We start from the raw sequence: 14,867 nt of genomic DNA on the forward strand, positions 1-14,867 counted from the left end.
GCTCCCAAGCCCATTCAAGGCTCTCAACGTGATTAGGGGTGGAAAATTGAGCAAAATGTACCATGTCCATCTTATTGGAAACCAAAATAAGGCACAGAGAGCTCAACTTCAGACCTTTGTTGCCTCCTCTTCTATCTTACCTTGCCTCCGAAGAAACTCTGTTTTATATTAGTTTTGTGTTATTTACTTGATTTTTTCCTTCACTGGTTTTAAATTTGTAGCATATTGAGCATATTATAGGCAGTGCAGTAGGACCTGGAATTTCCTTCCACATACATACATGAGGGCTGGAGCTGTCCCTGAGAGGAGAGGTTTGCCTCCATGACTTCGGTCTGGCCTTGTTTTCAGCTCAGAATCTCTGGGCCTGCGTGTGAGTGAGAGTGCCTCAAAAAGTCACTGGGGCCCTTGTGCAGATTCTGTGCTCTCAGGACAGCCTCTTCCTGTCTTCCTGAAAGGAGTATCTTTTTGTTCTACACTGCCCAAGGGCCTTTGTGCCTGCAGATAGTCTCGTTTTGCTGCCTTTGGACTAGTCTTTCCAACTACTTCTTCCAGCTGCCCTCCTGAGAAAGGGTACTGTCCTTTGCCCTTAAGTGAACACAGCTTTGCCTATATGAGTGGGTGTGGAAGAGAAATTCATGAGCTCAAGGCCGGCTTCACTGTGGAGACCTGGTGTTTCGCCCTAAAGGGGCATAAAAGACTGAAGGGAAAGTCTTGGTTCGAGAATTCTTTGGGAAATGGGAGCATTTAGAGGGCTTTAGGAATGATTTAAAGGAGAGGAGAGAGACCCCTCCTGTTTTCTATCCTAGGGTAAATGCAGGAAAACCAACACATTTAGCACCTTTAAATCTCAAGGCCTCTGAATTTCCGTCATTATCAAAAACCAGGTCATTGTTCCCCTGCTGTGCAGAGATCCTTAATGGCTACAGGCCTCCAAGCTATACTGTACGGGTTTAAGTGTGGCGATCACATTCTTTTTTTTTTTTTTTTTTAATCTGCTGGTAGAGGAGCTATGAAAACTGACCTCTGATTTAGGCAGAAATCAGCACAGGCTCCAAAGGAGTCGCTCAGAGGACTGCCCAGGGACGCCAGTGTGCGCAGCAGTTCCCAAAGTTAGTTCTCAGGGCCCGGGAGATTTTTCTGGACTCTCCGAAGCCACAGGGCAGCAGTGTCCCAGGAACCAACGGTTCCTTCGAGGCTCACTTTGTAAAGATGACTTTCTCATACTACCTTGGAAGGTCGCACTAGTCATGGCAAGAGAAGAGCACGGAAAAAAACGTTCCCTTGTAAGTGTTCTGCAGAGAGCCTTAGGGAGAAGCCATTCTTGCAACAGGCAGGCTGGTTGCTAGATTGTTCTGAGAAAACTAGGTCCGACATTGGAAGCCCCTGAACCTCAAGGGGCTTTCTATGCCTTCTCTTTGACCCATACTCACGATCAGCATTCAGACTATCTGGGAGGTGCAGGAAAATAATTTACAGCAAATGTATGTGGTGACAGTGGGAGAATGTGGCATTTCCTGTATTTGTCCGCTGGTTCCAGGGTAGGCCCTACCCGCCCACCAAACACAGTCACTACTACCCTGCGCGGTCCCCAGACCCCAACCCCCACCCCTTGGGGCAACCGTGCTCCCAAGCTATGCTGCCAGGAGGGATGGGGGCAGGGGGATAAAGTGGCACAACAGGAAAGCCAGAAGGCCCTTCCCAGTCAGCTTCCTCGCCATAAAAAGCCAGACTCCAGCCGAGGTCCTGACCCCTTCCAAATATACATTCCCTTGCCCGTGGCCCGCCACTGCAGTCCGACCTCGGGCTGCTCTGCTTCCTTTCTGGCCAGTCTGAGTCCAGTGCCTCCTTTGGAGCAGTCTGGTTGGTGGAGCCTGGGTTTACAGTTGACTTCCCCAGCCTCCCAGCTTTTGTGATTCTCTCAGACGCCTGGGACAGGGTACATTTTAGCAGTCAGGACTCCTTCTTTTGAAGGACAGCTCTGTCTCGCTGCGTTTTCCTCTGCTGGGCTTTCGGGCTGTAGAGCTTGAGGATGGGTGGTGGGTGAGGCTGGACAGATGCATCCACAGGAGCTGAGGCGATTGGTAGTGATGGATATGAGTTGGGGCATCTTTTGGCATCAGCTGGCCGCAGTTCCTCACCAGCAAATAAACGGGTGTATATCAGCAGTGCACACTCTAGCAGGCACCTTGGCTCAGGAATTCAGAGAGGCAGCTGAGAATGCATCGGCTGGCAGTGTATGATCCCTTGACATGGAAGATGGACAGGGACTGGGGCTTAGGCCACAGGGCAAGGGGTCAGGCCCAGAGATTGGTTGACTGCTCAGAGCAGACCTCTTGGTGATGGGAAGTTAAGGACTTGAATGAGGGTGGGGTGGGACTTTGGAAAGTTCCTGTGTCTTTAGGAGAGTCCCCCCTGAATACATTTGGAGGGATGAATCAGTAGGGGTGGGGTGGGGAGAGAAGGGCATAGCATCACCCTGTAAGGACAGCAGAAGGCTTCAGGTCCAGTGGCCATAGCCAGGCCCACTCCCTGAATGCTTGTTCCATGTAGCCCAGAGGAGCATATGGGAGGCTTAGGGGAGCACAGACCTCAAGGCAGAAGGCAGCCTGGCTACCTCCTACTCCCAGGATAGGCTCAGTGTCCAGTGCTCTCAGAAAGCACTGTGGAGCACGGGAAGGCAGGGCCGTGGAAGTGGCCTAGCTTCCAGAACTGTAATGTGTCTCAGGTGTTATTGTTACTTGTGAAAGTTTTCAGTACTCTCTATGAGGAAAACCTCCAATTTTGGGAGAGGTAAGGATGTCAATGTTGGGACATGTTGATCTTGTTGTAAGACAAGAGTACAGGAACACACAATCTTCGTGTGGAACCTGGGTGGAAGCTGTCCCTACCCATGCTGTCTGCTGAGCAGTTAAACTACAGAAAGACCCTGGATGAAATAAAAGAAGTAATGCTGAACTCATTGGGACACAACTAAATAGACTGCTGAGTTTTAATTCCCAAGTATGAAGAAGGTGCCTGTGTGCTTCCTTTCCTATCTATGGTGGGACCTAAAGGTTGTTTTTAAATGGTGCGTTTAGGGTCCTTTATTTATTTAGTGGAGTTTTGTATGAATTCACAGCCTATCTATTAGGCAAGCCTTCTACCTTGAGATATATTTCCAGCACCCGGGGAATTATTCTAAAATGAAAATGTAAAGTGCTGCTTCCTGCTTCTACCGTGGACGATACTGGAAGGAGGGCGTTTGTGTCTGAGACGCTCGTCTGACAGGCTTCTGTGGGGTTCTGAGACTGGCTTTGGTGATTATAGAAAATAAAAAGAAGCCTAAAGCAATTCTGCTTGATGTTCTTACCTTACACACCTCTAGTTTAGGTTTCCTTCTGGATCATTCTATGGAAATGGTTCTCCCAACCTTCCCTTTGGATTGGCAGTCCCGCCTCAGAGCCTATTCCTTATACAGCTGTAGGGGTAGACAGTCCTACCTCACTGTTCCAGAACTAAAGACAAAGGGCAGCAGATGTGGACAGATAAGTTTGAAGGGTACCAAGCCATTGGTGCCCCTATTATCCAAGCATTTGACCTTTCTCTGACAAACTAATGCTGGCTTGCCTCTGACATAACTGGGAATACTAATGGCTTAACTCTCTTAGTTTTTACAGTATCAGGTCAGGAGAGGTGTTAACAATCTCTTAAGTATATACCCAATGTTTTCAGGACAGAAAAAGAAGTGTGAGGGACACATAAAAATCACTGAAATTAAGATGAGACTTATAAAGAAACCCTTCAATTGGGTCTTGAGGGGGGCCACATAAAATTCAGCACAGCTAAGTTAAATTCTGGGGTGCATCTGCTGTTTTTCTCTTTTTAAATACATGCCATCAAGAATCCAGAGGAGCCCAGACTGCGATGGGAGAGCATGCATAGTGACAAGGTTGTGATTAGAAAGTTCTCCCATCAGAAACGCACACAGAACCCCTGCCCAGGATTTCTCCTGCTCCTCCCTAAGGAGCTCATCATGGCTTTGGGCTAGAAAGTCACAAAACATTGAGTTAAACGGCCTGTGCACACCTGAAAGTCTTTGGCATGGCTTTTCCTGGGTGTTGAATGAAGGACTTAGGTGGTCAGAGGAGAAGGAGGGCTTGTTCATTAGGGTCAAGGCCAAGGAGCATGTGATTAGCTATAAGATTTGAGAGTATGTGTGAAGGGACAATAGACTTTTGAGTGTTGTCTGTAGGAATGTGTGTGATAGCGTGTGTAAGAGGGCATGTTGGGGGAGTGAATTTGTATATGATGTGTGTTTGAGGTCATGGGTGATAGTGTATGCCCGAGTGACAGAGCATCTGTGTATGCCCCCAGCCCGCCCAGTCCTACAAGCCCCACCTCCCAGAGACCATCTGCTTTCAATTAGCAGCATCCCATTTGGGAACAGAAACAGCAGGCTCCTCTTGGGGTGGCTTCTGAGAACCGGGTGGGCCAGCCTGGCTACCTTAGTTCTGTTCCACGGGGGCCGAGGCTGCCCTGGCCAGTATGCTCTCACAGGATAGAAAGCACCAGAAAAGGCTGCCCCTGCGCCAGCCCTAGTCCTCCCCCAGATCATAAACCTGCCTGTGAAGACATTCAGAAACAGCTCACTCCCAGTTCTTGCATGTGCAAAGATTGGAATGCCACTCGCTTAAGTTTTATTTTATTTTGCTTGGAAGGGGCGTGAAGGGGAGAAGAGTCCTGACCTAATTTGTTCTAGGCCAAAACACTATTTCATGCAAGACTGTATACCTGCAGGCAGATCCTTGCTTGCTCCAGGGAGGGGTTCTGTCCACTTATGTATCACCTGTAGCTACACAGTCCACAGCTCAGGAACACGGGTCCATATAATTCTAGCACATAAACGAGAAACTCAGTGGCACTGGAGCCTCCGTTCTAAGTCTCTTTCTCATAACTTCTAACTAGTATTGATGAGTCTGAAGGATCAGCATGATGTCTGGTGTACATTAGGATGTAAGCAGACTGAACTGACGAGTCAAAATTCAGTTTAAAAAGCGACCTAGTACTGAAGGTTAGATGTTGGAAGTAAATATTGTGTGAAAGACTCTAGCACATAGAAGAGGCATTGGGGGCTTTTGGGCTTTCACATACAATGTTCCAGCAATATTTACTTACCATCAAAGTTTCTTTTAGCCCATGTTTCATGAGCCTTTTCTGAGAGGGTGAAAGCTAGGTGGTTCTAATTAAACTCAGCAGAGACAAGACCGGATAGGAATGTTTCAGTTCAGCAGGGGATAGGTGTGTCCTAAGGCAGAGACTTAGCTGGGTGCTCTGCCAGCTTAGGTTAGGGTCTTTTCAACAGGGGCTCTCCCAAAGGAACTAAGGACTGTTCCATCCCCAGCTGTGGGTGTGGGTGTGGTCTGGGGCCATAAACTGCCTACATTATAACCTGGAGAAAACATACACAGCAAACTCTGTTAGTGCTGGTTTATAGAAAGATTATTTAATAAGAAAAGAGAAAAACAATCTCAAGACTCCAAAATATAAGTTGTCTAGTGACATAATTTCAAGTAAAATGAGTATGTGATTCAAACTTCTTGATTTCCTGAAACCAGTCAGAGGAGGAGACTTTGACAAAAGCAATGCGGCCTTAGCTCTGGTGTGTCCTGTCCCAGGCTCTACAAACCTCTGTGGCCCAGCTCTGGATACAGGGACAGCACAGGAGGTCGAGGGTCCATGGTTGGCAGGAGTTACTGGACTCTGGTTCCCTGGCTCTGCACTGTCACCATGCCCCTCGAGTCTCTGCAGAGGGGCTCAAGCGTTGGGGTTGGTCCTCATGAGCTCCACGTCGGCCTGCACCATCTCCCTCACCAGCTCCTGCAACCCAAGATTCAGGGTGGACCGTAAGGGCGGAGTTTCTGCCACCCTCTCCTATAACACCTCCTCACAGGGCCCTGAAAGGTCTCCTGTTTGACAACAGCCCGCCAGCAAGAGCTCACAGCTAGCAGCTCTGAGAATATGCACTGGAGACAAAACTTACGTCAAAGGCAACGCGGGGCTTCCAGTTTAGCTTCTGCTGAGCCTTGGAGCAGTCTCCCTGCAGAAAGTCCTGTGGAGAGATGGCAGATGAGCTGTGCATGCATGGGCTTGTCATACCCCTTGCCCAATCTGTCTCATCAGGTACTTACCATCGGGTCAGCTAGGACCTTGCAAGTAAGCATCTCCAACTGCCCACATTCCCTGCCCCACCTTGTCCTAGTGACTCCGATGGCTCTTTCTCTTTCTTTCTTTCTTTCTTTCTTTCTTTCTTTCTTTCTTTCTTTCTTTCTTTCTTTCTTTCTCTTTCTTTCCTTCCTTCCTTCCTTCCTTCCTTCCTTCCTTCCTTCCTTCCTTCCTTCCTTCCTTCCTTCTTTCTTTCTTTCTTTCTTTCTTTCTTTCTTTCTTTCTTTCTTTCTTTCTTTCTTTCTTAGATATTAAGTTGTCAGGAGAACTGCTGTAAGAACTGTTAAGTTACTGCACTTCTCGGCAAGGCCACGGGTAAATCATGCCGGCAGGGGAGTTCCACTGCAGAACAGTAATTCCAGATCCTCGACCGGCAGAACCCTGACTCATCTGCTAGGTCCCTAGAAACTACACTTCCTCAGGCCCCACTACCTACCATCAGTTCTATAGCCTTTGCCCTGTCCCTGGCGCCTGGCCGCCTGGATTCGTAGTAGCGGATCGGATCCCTACCTCCAGTCTCCAGCTTTTGGGACAGCCCAGGCGGGCAGGCAGTTGCAGGCGATCGATCGGCACCACCACAGCGTGGTCAGCCTAGAGAGCAGAGCTTACAGTAGCAGGGGCTGAGCCCTGGCTCTGCTAGGGTAGAGACAGCTCTCTCTGCCAGTCAGCAGGGAACCCACAAGCTCCTAAACCGAAACCTCCTTTTCGCAGCCACACTAAAGGGTCTGTTCTACTCTTATCTTTCTTCCTTAGAATATGGGGATTTTTTTTCTCGACTCATGGGACAAACTTGCAAATCTCAGTTTGAAACTCTGCATTAGAGGCCATGTACCCCTGTCGGTCTAGACCCTTTCTCTAGCTTTTCACCTCTCTCTGCCTGCTATTTACAGGTCCACTTTCAGAGAAGAGTGCTGACAACCACTGACACGGCCCAGGAGTGGGCCTTAACATACAGCACAGAGCCAAGCCTAATCGGCTTGCTCGGCTCTGACTTTACCGGGGGAAACACATGTGGATTCAGGCTTCCTGGAGAATTCTAGCAAGAGAAGTTCACAATTATTCATTTAAGAGGTTTCCTTGGAAAGAAGACTGGCAACAAACAAGAAACAGAAGAGAAGAAAATCCTCTATCTTGGCCCTCACTCACAGTTCTTTATTGCAGGTCTCAAGACTAGTGGGAATTTCAAGATAAGATGAAAGGGAAGAGAGGAAAGGAAGAAAAAAGCAGGGAACTCCAGTTAGGTCTATTCGTATGAGGATACCATATGAATATGCCAAGACTCAAAATAACCAGGGACTGGGCAGGAAGGGAGGGGGGAGGTGATCTTTATAGTGATAAGTATTACATTAAGGCACTTTATTTTAGCAGTACACTATTGGACAAGTGAACCATCCCTCTGAGTGACAGCCACCGATAATCGTAACCATGCTGCAGTAAAAGGCTTCTCCTGCTCTCAGTCTCCTGAACTCGGCAGGCAAAGGCATTTTATTCTGGATTTCAGATGGGTAGGCTGGGGTTAGGTATAAGCTATCTGTGTGTGCACACAATGTGCTCACCTGGGCCTTCCAAGCAGAGGCGGTCTGGATTCCCTTTCCCAGCCTGACTCTTACTCAAGCAGAGGACATTCAGGGACTCTCCTTCTCAATCATCCAGCATTGCTTTTTAGGCTTGAATAAATCAAATTCCCAAAGGCTTTGCATTTCACAATATGCTGAAGTACCCACTTCCTCCCCAGAGTGTTCACCAGAGTGAAGCAAGTTATTTCTGCAGGCCTAAAAGCCCATTTCCAGACTCCCCAGGAAAGGTAGGATACCAGAATTAGTAATTTGCGTTTATAGCACAGTGCTACCTGGAGCTGCCAGTGTAGGTGAAAAAAACAAACCAAGTAATTTATTTCTCTTTTCTCTCCCTAAATAAACTTGAATATCCTTTTACAATGCTGCTTTTTTAGTGTAAAAGTCACACAAAGATATTCCTTCTTTTTCCCCAGAGGAAGGAAGCTGTGTAGCTTGGAGTCCTGGAGCAATGTCCTCCAGCCCCTCCCTGGCTCCCTCCTACAGCAGCTTCAGGAGAACACGGTTATGTAGAATCACATAGCAGGGCTGTAAATTAACCAACTCAGCATGGATGCAATTCATGGCTGTGAACATACAGCTAAAAGAGCCTTAAAACCCTGTCTGGTTTCAAATGATCTCAGTAGGCTTGGGAAAGGGAAGGTTGTATTGTAATTATGTTTCCTGTATTTTTCTACAAGTAGCTCATAATATAAAAACAACCAGGCAACTACAATTAAGGAAAAAGAAAAATGGTTTTCAAAAGCTTAGCAACAGACACTACTAACATATACTGTAAAAGTATTTCATTGAAACCAGAGACAGGCCCAGCTAAACTGCACAATTCAGTTTTGAGCTCAGCTCTTAAGACTGAAGCTTCCTCAGCCTTCTGCCAAAGCCCTGACTCCCTGAAATTTAAGTAGAGCAAGAAGCCTTGGGAAGGAAGAGCATGAGGTCCTGTCAGAACCAAGCAGTGGCTCTTGTTGCCAGTTGCCACTGAGTTGAAACAGTGGAGAGACTTCTGTCCCACTCTCTTTCACCTGCCCCTGCCTAGGTGGGGGAGCTCTCCTTTGTCTCCATCAATTCAGCCTGCTGTGGGCTTTACTGTCCTAAGGAAACAGCTTCCTAAGCCTGGGGTGGGGGAGGGTGAGCAGGTGGGGGTGCACACCTTTAATCCCAGCAACCAGGAGGCTCTGGCAGGCAGATGATCTCTGAGATCAAGGCCAGTCTGATTTACGGAGTTATTAGCCTGTCAAAACAACAAACAAACAAACAAAACCAAGAAAGAAGGAAAGAAAGAAAGAAAGAAAGAAAGAAAGAAAGGAAGGAAGGAAGAAAAAGAAAGGAAGGAAGGAAGGAAGGAAGAGAGAGAGAGAGAGAGAGAGAGAGAGAGAGAAAGAAAGAAAGAAAGAAAGAAAGAAAGAAAGAAAGAAAGAAAGAAAGAAAGAAAACACATGAACAAAAAAAGAAAGAAAAGAAAAGATCTATCTACCGTGGGATCTGGTCAATGGCTCATTTCATTTGCAAGTCTGCTCAGGCAGACTTCAGGGGTGGCATGACAAGGCCAGTGTGTGAAGGCATATAGTGCTGGACAGGAGGGCAGACAGGAAATGCTCCCTTAAAGATCATTTCCTTTGACTCGCAGAGAAGTCGGGGTTGGGAGCTGGACTCCTCCAGGGAAGCCAGGCGGTGCTGTGCTCTCACACGACTTTGTGGGTAGGGACAAAGGCCATATGCACTTCTTTCATATTTAAGCCTTCTAAGACTTTTGAACTTGCACAAATGACTCCAACAGGGCCAAGCACCTCCTAATGACAAATGAGAAGAATGAGTTTATCTATACTGCTCTATGGTTGAATTACTCGGTTCTTCATAGGCTTATAGTCACCATATGACAACAGAGGCAAAACTGGAAATAAAGTGATGATTTATGTAGTGTTTCTAGAGAGCTTCATGAACTGGGTGGTCTGGAGTTTTTTTTTTTTTTTTTGGAGAACAACAAAACCCAAAAATCAAGGCAACAAAACAAGGAGGAAATTTTAAAACATTTAAATGTGAATATGACATTTCCTAAAGCTGGCTTCTGGTGTCTTTACCATTTGCACTACTATCCCTTAGGTGAACTATACAGTTTCAATGTGTAATTTATTATTGTCAAATTCAATTAGGCCTAACTAAGCATTTTACAACAGCTAAACAGCATGAGGAACAGGGAAAGTCTACAGACCCACCCACTCTCTCCAGCAGACCTGGCTTGTTTGCCCCTAAGGAGCTGTGCTGCATCTGGAGCACCCAGGCATGATGGCTTTCATGGCAATGGGGCTGCAAACATTAGCTTCAGAGAAGGGCATATTTAGTTGCAAAGAAATCTCAGGCTTTTCTGGCCCTCAGCCTTGTTAGAGTGGATAGATAGATAAGGTACCAGACCAAGTCCTGGGGAAGTCATTAGGCCAGTTCCTGAGCCCACAGCAAAGGAGGGCTCACCCTGCCTGCCATTATTGTCTCCTTTAATTAGAGGGCCCTTTTATGAAGATCTCTGCCTGTGCATTGCTGCCAAGATAACAAGACACCTTTCGGCCACGTAGGTGACTTTTCTTCCCCTAATGTGATTTTGATTGTTCTTATACAAATTAAGTCCCTTCAGTAAGCCCTCACCTACTTTCCTTAGACATTCCAGTAGGGAAGGAAGCTAGGGGCTAACCTGGATCACGTGGGGGAACTCCAACTCATGCCCTCGTTTCTTTTTCTTCCTAAGTTTGATTTGCAAAAATTGTAACATTTAGATTGAATTACAAGTGGGGTTGGGTTTCCTCAGCAGGTTTGTGGTATGGTTTGCAGGAACATCTGGTAGGGCAGAGAGACTTTAGGAGTGTACGAGCTCTTGGCAGGATGTTGTTAAATTTCTAATGTACATATTGGAAGAAATTGACTTTTGAGTGCCATAAGCAAGAAGGTGCACAGACAGGGATGTGACTGAGGCAACCCTAGCCCTATGGAAACCTTGGCCAAACATCTTCTGGAATGTAAGACATGGAGCTGTGAGTGGCACAAAAATACTGACTTTCCCCTCATGCCTTCCTTAGAAAAGTGAAATTGAAGACCAGCTCAGGTTCCAAGGGAATAGAAGAATGCCAATGAGTTAGGTCCTTGATCTGACTTTATGCTAATGAGTGAGGAGACAGGCTTCCCTCCTAGGGTAAAGCTTCTCTCGGGAAATGCAGAACTGCTTAAAACAAAACAAAACAACAGAACTTTAGGGAAGCCTTTGAAGTTGCACTGCATATCCCAGTCAAGATTCTAGACAGACAGGGAGGGCAGCATGGAGGAAAAGTGAGAAAGAAGCCTGAAGAGCTCCCCGCTCTCCACTCTGTAGCCTGCAATGCTCTTTTTGAGGACCTGTGTAGTTTTTTGCCCTCATATGCAGGAACTTAATTGTGGCTTAATCCTACTCCAGGAGAGAGCTAACCTCAGAGCATTGCAAAGAGGAAGAGGTTGGGTGCTTCCCTCTCCTACCCTGGATGGCTTTAGAATGGCAAAAACTGAAGTCCACATCAGGGCTCTTCTTGAATGGCAAGAGGTGATAAGGGAGTAGGAGAAAGCTGTAGGTTGTCTCATCTGTTCAGGAAGCAGGCTCAGGGGACTGCTCATCCAGCAGGGCTGGCAGAATGCTTCAGAACTAAACTGATACCATGCTTGGGCAGCTTCACCAAGCACCATTCCAGAGTGTAGCCCAGCATAGGACATGAAGCAGAGAAGTGGCCTATGAAAGCGTTCCTAGCCTCTGGCCAAAGCCCACTCTAAGCCCACTGCTCTGGGCAGTCTAGACTGTCTACCGACCATATCATGACATACACACACCCTTTTCATTATAATTTAAAAAAATGTATAGTCAGCATAAGTAGAGAAATACAGTTAGGCAGCAAAGGCTCTACAAGTTAAACAGTCAACATATTTACGGGGGGGTGGGGGGGGTTGTCCTCCAAATCGGTGGACTTTGCATACATAGTCTCAAGCAGCCATTGATCAAAGATAACCAGAAAAAAAAAAAAAAAAAAAGAAAAAGAAAAAAGAAAAACACCTGTACTGCAGTTGCGTAGATCATGCTTGTCACTGCAGCACTATAATCATAGCACCTGCTAACAGCAGCTGTACTGTGTTAGACACTAAGTTTCCTAGGAAGATTTACTGAGTGCAGGAAGACATGCATAGGCCTGCAAATCATCTTATACAGGGTCTCTGAGGAGTTCAGTGTCAGAGGGGGACCTGGGAACTAGATGCTGAGGGATGGCAGTATTGTGAGGAGGTACGGGTTCTCAGACTATTAATTTCCCTTTAGAGTGTTAATGAGTCTTAAAGTTCTCTCAGGTCAACATACATGAGACATGGGCAGAGGTCCATTCTCCTCTGTGGACTGGATAGCACACACCACATGCAACATTCCAACCAACTAACCAAACCGTAGCTTCTCCCTTAGCAGCTTGGGAGCACCTTAGTAGTAGCATTACTGCCTATCTGCCCTTTACCCATCACCCACCCACTTCAGGGCTTTGACTGGGGCACTGAAATGGCAACCAACCTAGGAACACTCTTTCCGGCTTGTATAGCCTTGTGGGAGCCAGGCTTAGTCCATTCCATCAGGCCCACTCTGAATAAGTAAGCAAAGGAAAGCGTATCTAAGGAGCAGTGTCTAGTAGCCTCACAGGGGGATGTCTAACAGGTTGCCAATGAGACTTTGAGGAGGTCACCTTGCAACGTACAGATTTATGACACCTCTGTACCTATCCTGTGTCTATAGTTATAATTATGGAATTAACTTTTTTTCTGGTAGCATGGAGTTCTGAAGCTGTGTGCCCACAGTAGTGTCAACACAAGGAAAGTGAATTGAATGACTTACTATAACTAGAGCCCGCTGCTCCTAATTCCTTCACTAACCATCCTAACCAGCTGATGCGGGGAGGTGGTGGTGACTCACACTTATAATGTAAGGGCCACTTAATGACAGGGAGATAAGATTGTTAGTGACCTCAGCATTCCAGGCTTCAAAGTCAGCACCATCTTCTTTGAAAATTACTGGCTACTGTTAATAACTGGATCTGGGGTGTAAAGATTTGCCCATGCTAGAAGGAGGTGGCATAAACCCCGAGGAAAGGAGATAAAGCACCTTTAAGTGGACCGATTAGGGACTGTTGTGACATAATTGGCAAGTGGCGTTCTGGACATAAGATGCAGGCTGCATTTCTTTTGCCACTTAGCACATTCTGCCCTGAAAGCACCTTGCAGAGTTCAGCTAATTAAGCTTAAAGACAGCCACACTCAAGATGCAACTCAGGAGATTCTGTATCGGCTTCAGAGGCCTCTTTCCTAGAGATGAAAGTTCTCTACAAAGTGTCTTAGAGCTAAAAGCCAAACTGTTATCCTGCTTATCTTGAGCCTGTGCCCTCTTATCCAGGAAGGCGACTTAGGCCATGGCGCATCCCGGATTGCACAAGACAAAGGCAATTTTCCTTAAGCTTGCTTCCTTCTTGTTTGTTAGGCAATCTATCATTATTGTGGGCAAGAAATCTACTGTTATTTTGAACACTGACACAAAAGAACATTGTAACTAATACAGATCTCCTTACAGTATAAATGTTGTAGTTTTTCCTTTGGGTGTTTCCCAGCGTATATAGCATATTAAGGTCTTCTAATTCAAGAATCTCTCTTTAATAATGTACCTATCTACCCATGCTTTGCCTCCTTCCCTCTCTTTTCCTATGGCTTAATAGAGCCACATCCTCTTCCCTAGAGACTCCTGTGACAGGTCTGGCTGTGCAGATGAGGGCGCAGCATATGCCACATAACACTGCAACACCAGACCCTGCATTGTGTGTGCTTCTTACAGGAACTGCTTGAGAAAAAACTAAAACAACTACCTGGCTTTTGTGAGTTTCTTGAGGGGCACAGAAGAAAGATGAACATTAATATGGACCCTTATGTTTTTCATAGTTTGATGATTTCCTCTTTGGTTCTTTCCCTGCCATCATGGCTAAGAAAAATTTAGCTGGCTGTGGGGATTTGTACATGGTTATCTGCTCTTTTATTTTTCCACGAGAAGAACAGAATCCCTATGTCTATCTGTAAAGACATTTCAGCCAGATGCCATGAAGCCATCTAGTGGCAGGGGCTTGGACTAGAAGGCAGCATTTCTGATTCTTAGTCTAGTAGTCATAACGTTCAAAGAACCAAGCCCTCCAAGGAAAACAGTGTACTTATGCCACATTAACCTGACAGGCAGTGGCTTCTCAATAATGTGTCAGCATATGAGGATATCAATACAGGCCAACGCTGGATAGAGGTTGACACAGAAATGCAGCCACTCCATAACTCAATATATTGCTCTAAAACAAACCCAGCCATTGTGATAGAAACATGAATATAAGAGCCCAGAGATATCACTGGAGGGAACTGGACTCCTATCTAGGGCTCAGTTAACTCAGCTATTTCTGAGTATTAGGTTCTCAATCTATAAAACAGATAAACACTGTCTATGATACTGTATGGTTGTAAGAGTTCAAGGCTGTATACAAATAGCTGCTGGTGCCAGATTTCTTCCTGTGAAGCACTGGAGAGCAAACCCAGGGCCTCATTCAGGTCAGGGAAGCAGGCATTCTATCTTCGAGACACTCAGTCCTGTTTCATTTTTAGGCTTGTGTTTGCTGAACAGTTCTACCCAGGATTTTACATTCTGCTTTTCTCCAAGTACTGCACACATGTTGCAACCTTGTGAATTGTTGCCAGACACTGATTCTATCAGGCATTAAGGAAGCGACTTTGAATAAGGCAAGGCTTTGGCTATCATGGCAGCTGTGCTCGGTTGGAGAAATGATGGCAAAAAGTGCACAGACATATGAAGAAGATATCAGCTAATGGGGAACATGGGGACAAGGCTGTAGAGGTTGGGACGTGACAAGAGTGGGACTATCCTCATGGCTAAGGGACAGTCTAAAGAGTGCTATTTGATTACAGACCTGAATGGTAAGAAGAAACTTATCACATAAAGATCTGGGTAAGAAGATCTCTTTGGGGATATGACTGATAAAGTACTTTAAGGAGCAACGCTTCAACTCAGAGGAG

General features: G+C 46.3%; 1 protein-coding gene across 2 annotated transcripts in view; it reads right to left on the reverse strand.

Moving 5' to 3' along the window:
* Window positions 1-5,460: 5,460 nt before the first annotated feature.
* Window positions 5,461-14,867, reverse strand: part of Gmds (GDP-mannose 4, 6-dehydratase) — a 519,180-nt gene continuing 509,773 nt past the window's right edge. The window contains exons 7-8 of one of the 2 annotated variants that reach the window (XM_006516656.3): window positions 6,020-6,088; window positions 5,461-5,856 (exon numbers count right to left, since the gene is read on the reverse strand). In XM_006516656.3, coding sequence (XP_006516719.1) covers window positions 5,794-5,856; window positions 6,020-6,088 — 132 coding nt within the window. In that variant the 3' untranslated portion in view covers window positions 5,461-5,793. The remainder of the gene's footprint in view (window positions 5,857-6,019; window positions 6,089-14,867) is intronic. The other variant, NM_146041.2, reaches the window with a different exon arrangement.

This window comes from Mus musculus, chromosome 13 (assembly GCF_000001635.26).
Source record: "Mus musculus strain C57BL/6J chromosome 13, GRCm38.p6 C57BL/6J".
Classification (NCBI taxonomy): domain Eukaryota; kingdom Metazoa; phylum Chordata; class Mammalia; order Rodentia; family Muridae; genus Mus; species Mus musculus.